Source organism: Delphinapterus leucas, chromosome 12 (assembly GCF_059928025.1).
Source record: "Delphinapterus leucas isolate spDelLeu-1000000601 "Yukka" chromosome 12, BTC_Dleu_Yukka2, whole genome shotgun sequence".
Classification (NCBI taxonomy): Eukaryota; Metazoa; Chordata; class Mammalia; order Artiodactyla; family Monodontidae; genus Delphinapterus; species Delphinapterus leucas.
The window spans coordinates 38,030,563-38,045,727 of record NC_143140.1 but is presented as its reverse complement, the minus strand read 5'-3'; the positions used below and the strand labels follow the sequence as shown (position 1 = coordinate 38,045,727).

The 15,165-nt window shown below is 51.5% G+C and overlaps 1 protein-coding gene across 1 annotated transcript; it reads right to left on the bottom strand.

Moving 5' to 3' along the window:
• Positions 1-12,036: 12,036 nt before the first annotated feature.
• POU3F2 (POU class 3 homeobox 2) lies at positions 12,037-14,298 on the bottom strand. The gene has a single exon (XM_022552986.2). The coding sequence runs from the start codon at positions 13,470-13,472 to the stop codon at positions 12,156-12,158; it is 1,317 nt and encodes a 438-aa protein (XP_022408694.1). The 5' UTR covers positions 13,473-14,298; the 3' UTR covers positions 12,037-12,155.
• Positions 14,299-15,165: the final 867 nt, after the last annotated feature.

Genomic DNA, 15,165 nt, shown 5'->3' with positions numbered 1-15,165 from the left:
GCGGGACCAGGGAAGCTTCAGGGGCCTCCAGGCGTTCAGAAGGAAACCATCTAGGCGAGAGCCGTTGGATCGCGGCTGGGGCCGCCCGGAAGCGGATCGCGGGACCTCAGGTCATTTCCCGGCCGGGCCACCTCCTCGTGTGCGCGGGGCGGCTTCTCCGGGTCCCGGGGATGCGGGATGCTGGGGCCCCCGATACTCCGCTCGGCGTGGCGGCTCCGGGCCCCGACCGATCGCCTCTTGCCTCCCCACTTGAACTCCTGGGGAGACAGTGTTTGTAAAACTTGGCCCTGGCCCAGCCCCGGCCGCCCCACGTTACCAACAGGAAGAGGGAGTGCAGCTCTGAGCGGCCCTGGGCGAGCCTCGCTCCGCCTGCACATTGGGCGCCCCGGACCTGCCCGCGCCTTCGGGGCTCCCGTGGGACTCGAGCGCAGACTCCGCCTCGCCCGCACCCGACCCGCACGTGGGACCCCAGCTCCGGCGCGGCCCCTCCCGGCTGTGCGCCCCAAGGGGGGGCCTCCCGGGGCCGGCGAAAGGAGGCACTGGCCGGGCCACTCCTTAGGGTGGTGGAAGGGACCTTAGGGTGGTGGAAGGACTCTCTGAGTGGGATGGAGCCCCTGAGCGACGAAGGGTACCCCGGAGTGGGGGACCGACTTCCACTACAGCGCCTCTCCGGGAGACTCCAGAGTGTCGCAGAGCGCCTGTTGGATCCAAACTGTCTTTATTTGCAAGCCCAGTGGCTGGACGTGGCCCTGGAGCGCTGGAGCTTTCCACAGGTGGGAGGCCTGTATCTATTCACGATGAGCTGCTGGTGGTTAGTGCTCTTGTTGCTGCTGCTACTTTACGTGTGTGTGTGATTGGTTTTTAAGTGTATGATCCCAGTATTCCCTTCCTGGCTAAGGCGGGCAGCTATAAATGACTCCCGGAAAAGGTTGCAATAAACGTCAAGAGGTTGTAAGATGTCAAAGACATGGAGTGGTTTGCAGGAGTCCTGGGATGTGGCGCTGGAGGCCCTCATGATGGTTTTAGCTACAAGCCAGAGCCTGAACATCCTAAATACAAAAAATCTCATGCAGCGGCAGCCCGGTTTTAAAGCTAATCAGAATTGGTGATGCCTTTCCTGGATAATGCAATTGAGATGGTCGTCCCTGCATTTCTCTTTCCCCACTCTGGTAGACATAAGACTGCATCATCGTTTTTAAGTTAAAAACCTTTCTTGCTGGACAGTCACAGCAGAAGTCTCCGCTGGAGTTGGCCACAAGAGCCCTTTCCATTAGACTCACATTTTATATGCATTCCTGGACATTATTTCATTTGAGCCTTACTTAAATCCTGTTGGAAAGAAAGAAGTGGTATTAACCACATTCTGCGCAGCAAGAAACTGAGATTCAGAGATCAACTGACTCCCTCAGGTTGCTCACAGAGAAGTGCAGAGCTGGTGCGCAAATGCAGGTGTTCTGACTGCAGGCCCAGTTCCAAGTCCATCAGTACCTCCAGACCCTTGTTCTCCTCTTCTCCCTCCTTGTCATGTTACTTGGGAGAAGGCAGAGGGGGAAATCGCCATCCATGGTGAAAATGGCCTATAGAGTGAAAGAGGGACTAATTCACTGGGCTCTGAAGAAAGCAAAGCTCAACTCTGCGTGCTGAATTGACACCCCTGGTAGGTGTTGAGGGAGTGGGGGAGATGTTTTCCCTATTTTGGAAAGTTCTTTCATGGATGGGTCTCTATTCAAGTTACCGATGGAGACTCTCTTTTGAACCCTAAAACTGAACAAACCTACTAGATAGGAAAAAAATCACAGGTGAAACCTAGGTTGAGTTAAAATAGCATTTACTGGACACCCTTTTTCCTGATATTAACCATTGCTTCTAGCCTGGTATTCTGGTCTTGATGGCCCTGAAAAGCTGGGGCTTCTCTGAGAGACTGAAGACTTGCCCACCACAGTCCAAACGTGCAGGAACCAAGGACTGGGGGAGCGCGCTTTCCTCTTAACTTTGTTTGGGAACTTTTCTGGTGTTGCATGTACGGTCTTCGCAGACGCAGTTTTAGGAACCGAATGGTTTAGAAACTACTTAGTTTCTGGAACTGGATGTTTAGAAACCTTTGTATGAGTCAGATGCATAGAGTCACCTCCACAAGCGTTTGGTTAGTATTTGAGGGAAGGAACGCAGTGAGGAGGCAGAGGAGGAGGGTAGGGAAGGAGAACTGGATCGTCAGCAAAACATTTGAACACATTAGGAGGCTGTAAAACCCAGAGTAATTCTGAGCCGATGCCACTGTGGGGCGCCAAAGTTCTACTCGGCTAAGGCCTGCGGCCGTCTTGGGTGCGAGGACAGAAAGTCCTGGAGAACAGATGCACCGGGGGAAGAGAGGGGGGAGGAAGGAGGGAAGAGGAAGGAAAGAGGGGTGGGGCTGGGGTGTCCTTTATTCTCGTTAAACCCGCCTGGGAGACTGTTACATAACAAGTCTGTGAGTGCGGGAAGAGGACTTTGTTAGAAGGAAAGAAGGAGGGTGTGAGTGGGGGGAAAGCTCTTAGAAAAGAAGAAACTCTCGGACCACTGAGCTGACCAAGGAGCACAGACGCTCCTCTTCGCTTCAGAAATTCTTGGGTTTCTTCTCAAACTGGGGCCACGACCTCTTTTAAAGAGGGCGAGCGAGGAGGGGAGAGAGATTTGGAGAGGCTCCGATCCCCACCATCACACCAGCTACCCCGCCCAACCTCCCCGCCTCCCACCCGCCATTTGGGGGCTGCCGCATCCGGGAAGCCGAGCGCTTTCTCCTCCGGGACGCCGCGGGGTTGCCCCAGTCCATCTGCAGCCCGGGAGGACTCCTCGGCCGGGATAAAGGGCGGCCTCCCCCAGCCTGCGAGCGCCCAGGATGCTCAGCCGTCAGCTGCCGGGAGGCGCTGATTTCATTCCCGCGCGGCTTTCGCTGAGGGCGGCGGGGGGCGGAGGGCGGGGGCCGGGGGGGCGGGGGGGCCGACGGGGCGTGGGTGGGGGCGGGAGGCGGGAGGCGGGAGGCGGCGGCAGAGACCGGGCTAGACTGAACGCCCCGGCCCCGCCAGGGTTTATTACATCCCCGCCACCGGCAAAGGTTAGGAACGCGCATTTAGAGATGGGATAATCCGAGTTTAAATATTAACAGTAAAAGCAGAACCGGTGGAATATTTACCTAGAAACTGAGCACATCTCCTTCTGCCAGGGGAGAGGATCACCGAGGAGGCCCCGCTCCCAGGCCTGCGGCTCTGACCCGGCGCTTCCCCGTGGCTTCGCCGAAGCCGCCCAAGACCCACCTCGGGAGCTTCCTCGGATTGTGGTTAAGCGGGGAGGGCCGCAGACCCCCTGGCTTTGCCAAGTGGATCGCAGTGTGCGGGGCTCGCTCCAAATCTTCTGCTTTGTCATATTCTCCTTTCTAAGGGCCTCCCCGACCAACAAAAGGTGGCGAAAGTACGTTGGATCAATAGCAAAGATTGTTATTTAGATAACGAATTAATCTCCCTGTTATAATACTTTTTATAGTGAACTTTGCACCCCTTCCATAAGAAAAAAGGAATTTAAAGGAAAAAAAGTCTCAAACAGGATTAAGGTTTTAATTACAATTCCCTACCGAAATAGTATGTTTGATGAGCTGATCTTATCAATTAATAGTAACATTAAAGCTCAAGAAACAGATTCACGGGAAATATGCTTAAGGGCGTCTCTTAAAAGTAATCGCAACCGGAGAACTAGCGGGGCAGCGGGCCAGGGACGCGGGTCCGTCGGCCAGTGCGGGGCGCGCATCTGGGACGCAGGATGGGGCGGGGGCGGCGGGCCCAGCTCTGGGAGACGCGGCCGCGCGGGTGGGAGGGAAATAATAAATAACAGACGCCTCTTCCAAGCCGAGGCCCACATCAAAGTTGGGGCCCCGCAAGGGCCGTGCAGTTGACTGCGTTTGGGTCAGCGTTATATTCCAGGGGCAAATAAAGTAATTTGAACATGCACCAACAGTTTTCCATAAAATACGAGTTAAAAGAAGTAATAGAACTAATCACTGTCTCCTCAAATCAAGTAGAAAACATTTCAATGCACTAATTAGAGTAATTAGAATAATAAGCCTCTGCCTATATGTGGTAAGACAATGTGTACAAACAACTTTATTTAATGTATACTGGTAATCAGCGATGCGTGCCTGCTTGAATGCTTAGCGCAATAAAACTACCCTCCGTCCGCCCAAACAATCAAATACAAATTAGTTTAATGATTGTGCCTGCTGAATGTCTTAGAAATCCACAGGCAGAGGCGAGTAAATAGAAGCATCCTTGTTTGCGTGCGTCCCCGCCCGGGCTGGCTCCGGGGCCCGGTGAGTGGCCGCGGGCGGGCGCGGCGGGAGAGAGCAGGAGGCCCGGCGCGCGGGGCGGAGGCCGGGCCGGGCGCCAGCCCAAACCTGCGCCGCGCCGGAATCCCTGCTTCTGCCCTGGCCGCCTTCCCACCCCTCCTCGGCCAGCTTCCCACCTCAGTGGCCCCGCCGCGCACCCCAGGCTCTAAGAGCCCCAGTGCCCCGCTGGGCCTGCCCTCCTCCGGAGGCGGAAGGCCTTGCTAGAACTCCCAGCGCCCGTCGACAAGGGTTTTAAGAATTGAGTGATTTCCTCCCACCAAGCGACCCTTCCCAGGGGCCTTGGGGGGACCAAGGCGGGCATCCGCCTGGGCTTCGGGTACCCAGACCCCAGAGGAGAACCCCAGGCCTCGGGTGGTGCGGCGCGGCCCCTCCCTGCTCGCTGTCCTCAGCTCTGACTTGGGACGATGGGGTGCCCAGAGGGGCTCCCAGGTTCCCTTCGCTGGGGAACTGACTTTCCTCCTGTGTAGACGTAAGAGCGACTTTAGGCCCAGCAGGGAGAGATCGGTGTCCGAGGGTCTAGAGGTTCGTTTTCCTCCCAGTTTCAGCGCTGGGAGACTCGGTTCCGCTCCACTGGAGTCAGGCAGCTGAGGTCGGGGGCATCCACAAGTCTGATGGGTGTGGGCTGAAGCGAACACGCTCAGAACTTCGCTCACCAGCTCTCGGCTCCCTTGCTCCATTCCTTGACCCTCCCCATCTCCCCACCCCCTCTCCCCCCAAAATAGACAAACAGGACAAGGCCAAATTATCTACTTCGCAGGCAGCTTTTTTCCTCCCCAGTTTTCCTGCAGTCGCCTCCTCTGCCCTCTTCTCTTGTGGCTCCTTCTCCCACAATTGCCTCTCTCAAGCACAAAGCCATGTCCTGGGCCCAACTTTGCAGAGTCAAGCGGAAAAGCCGCGCAGGCAGAAAGCTAGGAGAGTCACTCGCCCCTGGACCCTCGACACTTAGTTGCCTCTGTGCCCCATTGCATCTCTGCCCCGGCCACGCGCGCCCCCAGAGAGGCACCGCCAACTCACCGCGACTAGGAACAACTTCCCCGGGGGCGGTGGCCGCACCCAGGGCATCTGCCCTCCTTCTTCTGACCACCAGCTCTACCCTCAGCCTGGGGTGGGCGAACCCACCAATCGCCGACCCCCCTCCGCCTCCCAGGGTCTGCCTGGAAAGGGAGAGTGCTGGAACGGCCCAGCAGGTCCGGGCTGTCCACCCTCCCCCTAGGGGTCGGGGCGCCCGAGCAGCGGGAGCCGCAGAGAATTTCCGTCTCTGGCCCACACTCAGGGGCAGTTCAGCGTCCCGGAGCGAGGGCCGGGGCTGGAGTCAGGGAAGAGCCGGGCTCGTCTTCCTTCGGTCCCCCCCCACCCCGCACCGTGCCGGCTGGCCGAGGTGCCTGGGCCTTCCTCTCGGCGGCCGGGCTCCCCGAGGTGGGGGGCGCGCAGCGGGGCTGGGGCGTCTCCCGTGCGCTGTGTGCCGGGCCGACGCCCGCGCGCAGCACACTAGCCTGCCTGGCCCAGGCGCTGTCACAACTTGGAAGGAATATTGTTAGGGTAGCAAACAAACGACCCAAAGTTGTTAATGTCAGATCATTCTCTTCAGAATCCTGTGCTGTGGAACATAAAAATCCTCGGACGGGATGAGATTTCTTAATAGGAGGAGGGAAAGAACTCCCAACACTTTCCACAAGGATTTTTTGCCGGAACCGTAAAGCCCAGTGATTTACAATGGCTAATTTGTGTTACAAACCCGCAAGAAACTTTTTCTTTTTCCCACTCTGCTGCCAAACTTTGGCCATATTTAGTTGTGTGTGGCTTTCTTCTTTCCTTCTTTTTAAACAACAAACCCAGAGGAAACACTGGTGGGAGGAAAAATATATGCTCCAAATCAAAATGGATGCAGATTCAAATTTACTCCACAGCGAGGTTTCCTATCGCCGTCGTTCTGCACACCGAGAGTTAATCGTATACAATTTATAACAATCAAAATCCCCTCCATATTGCTCAGATGGGGTCCAAGTGCTCCCCTGTCTTTCTAAAATCAGTGACAAGTGAGTCTTTGTGGGGCATTTATTTTCTTCTTTTTTCTAGATGACAGCTCCCCATTCTGAGAGCAGAGAGCTGTTTGCCGCCAGCCACAGGCCACTCCAGAGCCCAGGCTCTTCATCTGTGATCCGCGTAAGGAAGTCCCCCCGACCCCCCGCCTCCAAATCCCAGACAAAGAGCTATAAAAACTCAGAAAGACGTGGAAGAAATGAACTTTAAGGTATAGATGCACTTTTACTGGTGTATTAAATAACATTTCAGACATTAAAAAAAAAAGAAATACATCTTAATGTTATCAACAACCAGAATTCTAGGAACAATAAGAGAGGCCAGGGTTGTTTTGATGGGATATGATATTGTGTCTAAAACCTCTAATAGCTAAGCCAAGCAGAGTTGTTGGTATGGTAAAGGGAAAGTACTACATGATAAAGTTAATTAACTTTTTTTCTTAAAAAAAAAAAGGAGGAAACAAATTTCCTAGCTTCCCACCAAACACAAGAACAATGTGAAAATATTCTGATTTTTCTTCATCTCCACAACCAAGCAAAGCCTTAAAGAAAACTAAAAAGCCATTTTCTGGCCCTTCTGTACCCACATCTACATAAGGGTCATTGAAATAACTCTGGCCCAAGTTCTACAAAGGTGAGCAAGTTTATTCCATGATTTGCTAGCTGAGTGGCAAGCCCCTGCCACTTTTGCATTATTTCCCATCCTGAATCAAGTAGGGGCAATATGTACCAGGAGCCCTGGTTCTCTCCTAACACCATCTGCCCCCTGTTAAGAGACTATGCACCACTGAAAAAGTAAACTTTCCTGAACAGGGAAAACGTTTGTATAAATTTAGCTGTACATCCCATTTAGTCATATTGTCAAGATTCAAAGATGCATCTTTTGATGATTCAAAAGATGATTCAAAGATGCATCTTTTTCTTTCATTTTAAATAAACACTGTCCCTTTTGCCACACTGAAATACACAAGCAGACCCGAAGAAACACTTTTACCTTTGACCCTCACTTCACCATCCTTCTTCCTTTTTCTGTACAAGCTCCGTTCTTTACCTCATTCTTTAACTTGTCTAGGAATTCAATAGAATCTAGAACAGAGTTCTATAAACTGATTGAAAAATCAACAAAGACAAATCACAGAGACCAGTGATAAAAAGATCATTTCTCTCACCCTGCAACCCAGCACTATGCAAGCTGCTTCCACAGTAAGGCAAATGAAAGGCAAATGAATGCAGCATATAGACACACAAGGGCAGGTACCAATGTGCTCACATGACATTTTTTCCCCATTGTTGCTGTTGCATCTCTTTATTAGTTGCTTTTGAAGACATAAGAAGATAGAAAGATTAATGCCTTTATTTCACCAGAAAATTCTGCCAACCAGTGTGTGGTTCCCACTGGCAGAAGCGGGAGGGGAAGGAGAAGAGTGCTTTTGTTGTTGAATCTGAAATATAAGGGAGGTAACTTCATGGGAACTGAGAATGTTGAGAGGTGCCAAGCGTAATATTATTTATGGTCACTCCCTCCATCTGACCTTCGCATAACTCTCCCACACGAACATTTCTTCCCCATCTTACCCCATAAAATTTAAAAGTGACCTATCTTGAGGAAACACAGGAGCTCTTTCAGGATGGCCGTGTTCTGCATTATTGTCTTTAGGGAAACGAAAGGGTTTGTCGTTGTGGCTAGTCAACATTTTAGGGATGACTGCCCCACAAATTTCTCCCACTGGCAGCCATGGAGTTTTTCACCTTGGCATGCCATACACTCCCCAAACGGGCATCAAAACTGCCCAAGTAGCTCTAGAGTCTGAACGGCAAGCATGGGTCAAAACCGTGGCGTGTCCGTTTAACACGTGATGGTTTCCAGTCAGTAGCCCCTGTGGCTAAGAACAAAAAACGCCTTCTCAAGGTCCACTCAAATGCCCTGCAGAGGGCATATGCTGCTTGTTTTCTGCTTACAACGGAGGGGGATATTGACGCAGGACTCAAATCTATAGCCAGCTTAAACATTTTACCCATCAGCATGACTGCAGTCACAAAACACTTCTTCTTTCTGTCACTTCTTGTTCAGACTATTGATAAGATCATTTGGCTGAATCTGTTTGGGACCTGTGTAATATTGACTAGGAGTTAGAAAAGATGATCGGTTGTAATAAGCCCAGAAACTACCTTTCAGAATGGGCATATATATACTTAAACCACTGTTCCAAGCAGGACTTTAAATAGATCAGCAAACTTGTAAACTAATGCAACACTGCTTGGATTTATTTCTCCCTAACCTTAAACCTTGTGATGTTCCATCTAAGACTATCTGAAACAATTTGTTATTAGCATCCTGGTCTTGAGTCTTTCCCCTATGTTATTTTCTTTTTTTCATGTCTTGTTGCAGATCCTGTTTGCTTGCCTGATGAGAAATAGACACTATGGTATAAACCATTGCAAATTCCATCTTTTTCTGTAAGCCTAACAGGAACAATATAGAGGACCTCTAATCACTTTGTAAACACACATAGTGCATATTGTCAGAATCATTCTTTGTTGAAAGATATTTGTTAATTATGAAAAAGAATAATCCTCTTTACTAAGCCTTGCTCTTCTGTAGGTCCCAAATTATGTGAGGACATGTGGGTGAAGATCAAAGTCCACCTAGTTCCATGGATGCTCTCCAGAAAAGCACAATCAGATAAGGTAAAGCTAACCTGGAAAGATGATGCAGGGGCACTGCAGATATTTCAGGGGACAAACACCTCTTTGTCAGACCATGAAATGGCAAACAAGCTGAAGTTCAAACCCAATGACCATTTCAATGGAATACTACAGGCTTAGTGACTGCAAGGTTTGGGACTGATAGTTTTTGCAAAGAAAAGTGAATCAGAAGAGTATTCTCTCTTAAAAAAAAAAAAAAAGTTCCTGAAAGTTATAAACATGAAACCTGGCAGTATATGTAAAAAATTTATTCCAAAACTTTACGAAGTATAAAGGAAGGGAAGTGTTTTACACACAACTCAACTCAGTCAGTATAAGGTCTAGGGTTTTCCCCCCTTAAAACTTGGCACTATTTTTAAAATAAAATAAAGATATTTCAATAATTAGAACAAACTATGAAGGTATTGTGCATTTCTGTTTTATGTAGATAATAAAATATTACTTTAACATAAATATATAAGGATCTCTGCGTTTTTATTTTCCCCACAAGCACAACCAAATGTACCAAAACAAAGTATTTTTAAAGAGACTGAACAAAAAAAATTACATCCCATATAGATTTTGCTCACCTACTCATTTAAAGCTACAGAAAAACAGTTTCCAGAACCTTTTTGCTTTAAAAGAAATAAATATACATTGAGGCAGGCCACTTAAAAATGATATGAAAATATTTCCCTGGGTAGCATTAAAAAAAAAGAAAATAGACAAAGAAACGTTTAAACTATTTCTGCATTTCAAAAGACAGATATTAAACATATATACATAGTGGTAAGGTTCAGTGGTAACTTTCATCTTAGTCAACCTATGAGAGTTAGAGGAGCTATAGACACGTCCCCTGAACTCCAGCTTCTGACCTTATCCACTTGGTAATAAGAATGTGAAAATTCATTTCCTCGCTTTACCATTGGCTCTATGCCCTGCTCTGGATTGCTTCACTAAAGGCCAGTTCCCACACCTTAGGAACAGGCGGCATGATGCACCCCCCAAAGCAGCTCCATGCCCATCTCCTTGTGACAGTCATAGGGGGAAATGAAATACAGGCAAATAAATATGCCCATTATAAGCCATCATTTATCTTGCAAAAACATTGAAAATGAAACAATCACAGGTGTTTGAAAAGACAATATAAAGCATAGTTCCTAAAACATTAACTACTGATTGCAATGCTAATCTGATGCCGAACAATAATTTTCTGGTAGTGAGAATTTAATTTCTTAAAATAAAAATTTGTCTAATAACTAACCAGAAAAAAAAGCCCCAAACTTTTAAGATGAATAAAAAGTGTTTTCCCTTTTAGCGCCCTTTTGTGCTGATTATTATTTAATATTTTAACTGATCACAGTTTAATGGTATTTATTTTCAATAAAGTTACAAGGTTTTTTTTCCCACCTTCACTTCCCGGTAGAGTCTTTTGTTATGAGAGTTAATCGTTTTCCATCAAGATAAGGTCAAAAAACGCACTTAAAACTGTTAACAAAGGGAGAAAAGGAAGGATTGAAAATAACATTTTTTTCTACTTCATTTGGCTTTAGTAAAAGAGGTGGGAAAACTCTCCAAGTCAAACTGGTATTTTCTGTAATAAATTACAGAAGAAGAGGGTGTGGGACCTTATATATGATTTGATAAACAAATGAGCTAGTGAAGACAAAGTCAGCCTAGAGTGGAGATATTCTCTGTATGCATATGGGTATTTGTGTGCTAAGAATCACAGTCTACGCATACACCATTAAGTTCCCAGATTATTTTCTTTATGTTAAAAAACAAAAGCTATTAGAGGAACAAAGTTTAACTGCTGCTGTCAGCACAAATAATTCCTCATAATTAAGTTATTAAAACCGAAGGCAGAGAACTGTACAGGGGTGTCTGAAGATATATATTTCCCTAGTTCTCTTCGAAGTGCCACTTTCCTTCTGTTGGACAACTCTGGAAATATATTTAACCTCCACATTTCCTCTGAGCTCTTTCACAATGGGCCCGCCTGATAAAATGAAGCAATCAGTCACTCACTATCGATTTTTCTTTTTCTTCCCTCCTCAACCTGCCCCAGAAACACTGCCTGAAAATGAAGTTTACTTTGTGGCTGGTAACAAAAACCAATGCTTCACTTTCATTTTTGTATTCCAAACAGAATTCTTGCCTTGGATAAAGCGGGTAGACCATGCACATTTCCTGAAAGCAGAGAATTATTTATTTTGTATGAAGTCAATCGGTTTGCTTTGGTAAAAGGAGCAAATAAACGTTATACCAATGTAAGGAGGGGGGAATCTGAAGGTAATCAAAGTTCACAAACAGTAAGAATAACGAGAGGGGCAACACAAGAACATTAGAGATGGAGAGTGGCCAAAAGCTGGCTTCAACTCTCTCCGAGGAATAAAAACCAAACCAAACCAAACCAAACAACCAAACCAAACCCGGCAACTTCAAAATTAACGCTGGGAGAAAGAAAAACATGTTTGTGAATTTGTTCATGTAAACTTCAATTTTCTTGCAGTGCAAATTTATGTGGTTAAGTTTTGCCTACATCAAAGGACGTGTGTATTTTTCCCTCTTTCCTGATGGGGATCCACATTAAATAAACACAGCAGCATGTGCCAACTCCAAGCGTCAGGAGCTGTGTTTTGTGTTTATCACGGTTTGGTAGATTTTTTTGTCTTTTTGGTAATTTATTTAGTTTTGCCAGGTATTTAACTCAGTGCTAGCCATCTCTCTCTCTCTCTCTCTCTCTCTCTCTCTCACACACACACACACACACACACACGCACACACACATTCTCTTCTCACTCTCTCTATGAGACACTCCACTCCATTGACTGGGTACTAGCCTGTAAAGGTCAAAACATATCATTACACCTGCTACCGTTTAAAGGATAGTCCAGTGCCTTAGTTGTTTTCCTTATTTTTTTTTTTAAGGTACGGGGAAATAATAATTAAAAAGAAAAGAACAATCAGAAGTTAGAGAGGGAACAAGGGGGCCGGGAAAGGGTCGCGGACCGAAGGGGAGGGGAGCCCCGCGCTCTGCCCCTCCCCCCCGCTCGAGTTCACTGGACGGGTGTCTGTACCCCGTGGTGTGGTGGCGTGTCCCTACTCCCCCCGTACACATCCTCGGCGCCCGGCAGAGTCCCTCCGGGAGGGGTCATCCTTTTCTCTTTCTGTCTCCTGTTACAAAACCAAACTCTCACCACCTCCTTCTCCAGCTGTAAGCTGTCCGCGAGGGAGGTGATCTCCTGGGCCGAGGGCTTGGGGCATTTGAGGAAATGGCTCTCCAGAGCCCCCTTGACGCTCACCTCGATGGAGGTCCGCTTTTTCCTCTTGCGCCCCTGCGCTGCGATCTTGTCTATGCTCGTGGGGCTGCCCGAGGACGAGTCCGCCTCCTCCAACCACTTGTTCAACAAAGGCTTCAGCTTGCACATGTTCTTGAAGCTCAGCTGCAGGGCCTCAAACCTGCAGATGGTGGTCTGCGAGAACACGTTGCCGTACAGGGTGCCCAGCGCCAGCCCCACGTCCGCTTGGGTAAATCCCAGTTTGATCCGCCGCTGCTTGAACTGCTTGGCGAACTGCTCCAGGTCGTCCGAGGTCGGCGTGTCCTCATCCGAGTGCGGGTCATGGTGCGCGCCGGGGTGGCCCGGAGGGCCCTGCGGGGGCGGCGGGGGCGGCGGCTGCTGGTGCGGGTGCGAGTGCGGGTGCGGGTGGTGATCAGCGTGGTGCGGCTCGTCGTGCGCGTCCCGCAGGCCGTGGTGGTGCAGCCCGGCCGGCTGCCCGCCGGCGCCCAGCATACCGTTCACCGTGAAGCTGGGCTGCGAGTAGAGCAAGCCGCCGTTGGACGCTCCCATGGAGGGCGGGAGGTGCGCCGCAGCCGCCGCGCTCCGCCATGCCCCGGGCCCCGGGTGGTGGTTGGCAGCGTGGTGCACCAGATGCGGCGGCCGCTGCTGCTGCTGCTGCTGTTGCTGCTGCTGCTGCTGCTGCTGCTGCTGTTGCTGCTGCTGCAGGGCGCCCGGCCCGTGCAGCTCGTCGCCGCGGCCGCCCTGCTGTACCACCACCGAGGGCTTGATGTCCGGCTGGCCCAAGGGGCTGGTGGACCACGGGGAGCCGTCGCCGCCGCCCCCGCCGCCACCCCCGCCCCCGCCGCCGCCGCCACCGCCCCCGCCGCCGCCGCCGTGGGACAGCGCGGTGATCCACTGGTGAGCGTGGCTGAGCGGGTGCCCGTTGCTCTGCAGCGCGCCGTAGTCGCCCTGCACCAGGCTCTGCGCCTCGCGGTAGCCCCCCGCGCCCTGCTGCATGCCGCCCGGCGGCTCGGCGTGCACGATGGAGGCGCTGGAGGTGAGCAGGCTGTAGTGGTTAGACGCTGCGGTCGCCATGACTCTCGGAGCCGGACTGAGCCCTCTGGTTAAAGGAGCCGCGCATTTGACAGTTACTTTTTCGCCTCGGGCTCCTCTCCTCGCTCGCTCTCTGTCTCTCTCCTCTCTCCCCAGCGGGCAGCTCCGACGCCCGCTCCGACGCCTTCTGTTGCTGCTCCTGCTATTACTGCTGCCGCCGCCGCCGCCGCCGCCTCCCGCCCGCCCTCGCTCTCTTTCTCCTCCTCTCCCTCCTTGCTCTCTCTCACTCTCTGACTAGCTCCGCGCTCCCCCCCTCTCCCTGCTCTCTCCAGCTCTCTCCCGCTCTCTTGGCAGCGCCAGCTCGCAGCGGCACGCGCCTGGGCCCCGCCCCCTCCGCCCCCTCCCATTGGCTCCGCGCCCTTTGATTTACGTGGATACCGCTAGCAACCTCCCAGGCCGGCGCCACTGATTGGCGCAGAGCTGTCCCCTCCTCCTCCCCCCCGGGCGCGGAGTCCTCTTAGCCCTCCTCTGGTCCCCCCTCTCCACCCAATTCAGAATCTCAGAGTTCTCACCTCCCCTTCTCCCCCACCCCCGGCCTCCTCCGCCCCTCGGATGGGCCCGCCCCCCATCTGTCTCCCAAGCAGACGCGCCGGGCGGTCCCGGTGGAGGAGGGGGGCGCCCCAGCCATCTATCGACCACAGACACTTGCAAGACTTGGGTGGCGAAGGGGAGGGGGGTGTCTGTCCACCTTCTCCTCCCAATAGGGCGGGAGAGGGGGGTGAAGAAGGAGGAAGAGAAAGGCTGAGTCCCAACAAGCCATGGGGAGTCCGATTTTTTTTCACCTTGGGACACACACACACACACACACACACACACACACACACACACACACACATGCCAACGTCTCATATCTAGAGCCAGAAGTCAGACTAGACTCACTGTTGAAGTCTCCTTTCCCCCACAGTTAGAATTTCAGTGCCCATGAGCTTCTTGCTCCAGGGTGTGCGGACACTTTTGCCCCAATAAAGGTCCTCTTCTTCCCCTCCGCCCCGCCGCTAGCGTAGGATGTCTTCCTTTTAGGTTCCAGGCCCAATTGTCTTCCAGCCCCTCGGGATGAGTACCCCACGAGAGGCAGGCTCAGCCCGTGCCTCGGCTTGTAAGAGACTCCTGTCCAGGAGAGGAGTTGCCTGCTCTGACAGCGCAGCGGTCTGGACTGAAAACAAAACTCTGAAAGTCTCTGACACATTCAAACACTGGGGCGCGCGCACAGTTTTTGGTTTAGGAAACCAGGACCCTGAGCCGGTAGACCTTCGCCCTGTGCCAGGCTACAGGAGTGCCTGGCAAGGGGGTGTTCGGCCTCCGGGTGCGGGGGAGGCACCAAGGGCCGCTCCAGGAAGCGGAACCGCGGGGACTGCGTGAGCGCTTCCTCGTGCTCCTGGAGCTTTTGGATGCAACTTTTCCGTTAGCTGCTTCGAAAGGGAGGAAGAGCGTGTGAAGAAAAATGGGCAGTACTAGGGGAACCTTCCTGATCCTAAACTTCGGCGGACGCCAGCTGGTGGGTTGGTCTAACTCCGCTCCCAGGCGCTCACTGGCGAAGCTCCGTGCTTAGCCTTCAGCCGTGAACTCCAGAGCGAGATTGCGGGACCCTGCCCTGGCTGCCCAGCTCTTCCCAGCGCGAGCGCGTCGCGCCGTCAGTGCCGTAGCCGCCGGGAGCAGGTGCCTGCCGCGGGTTTCG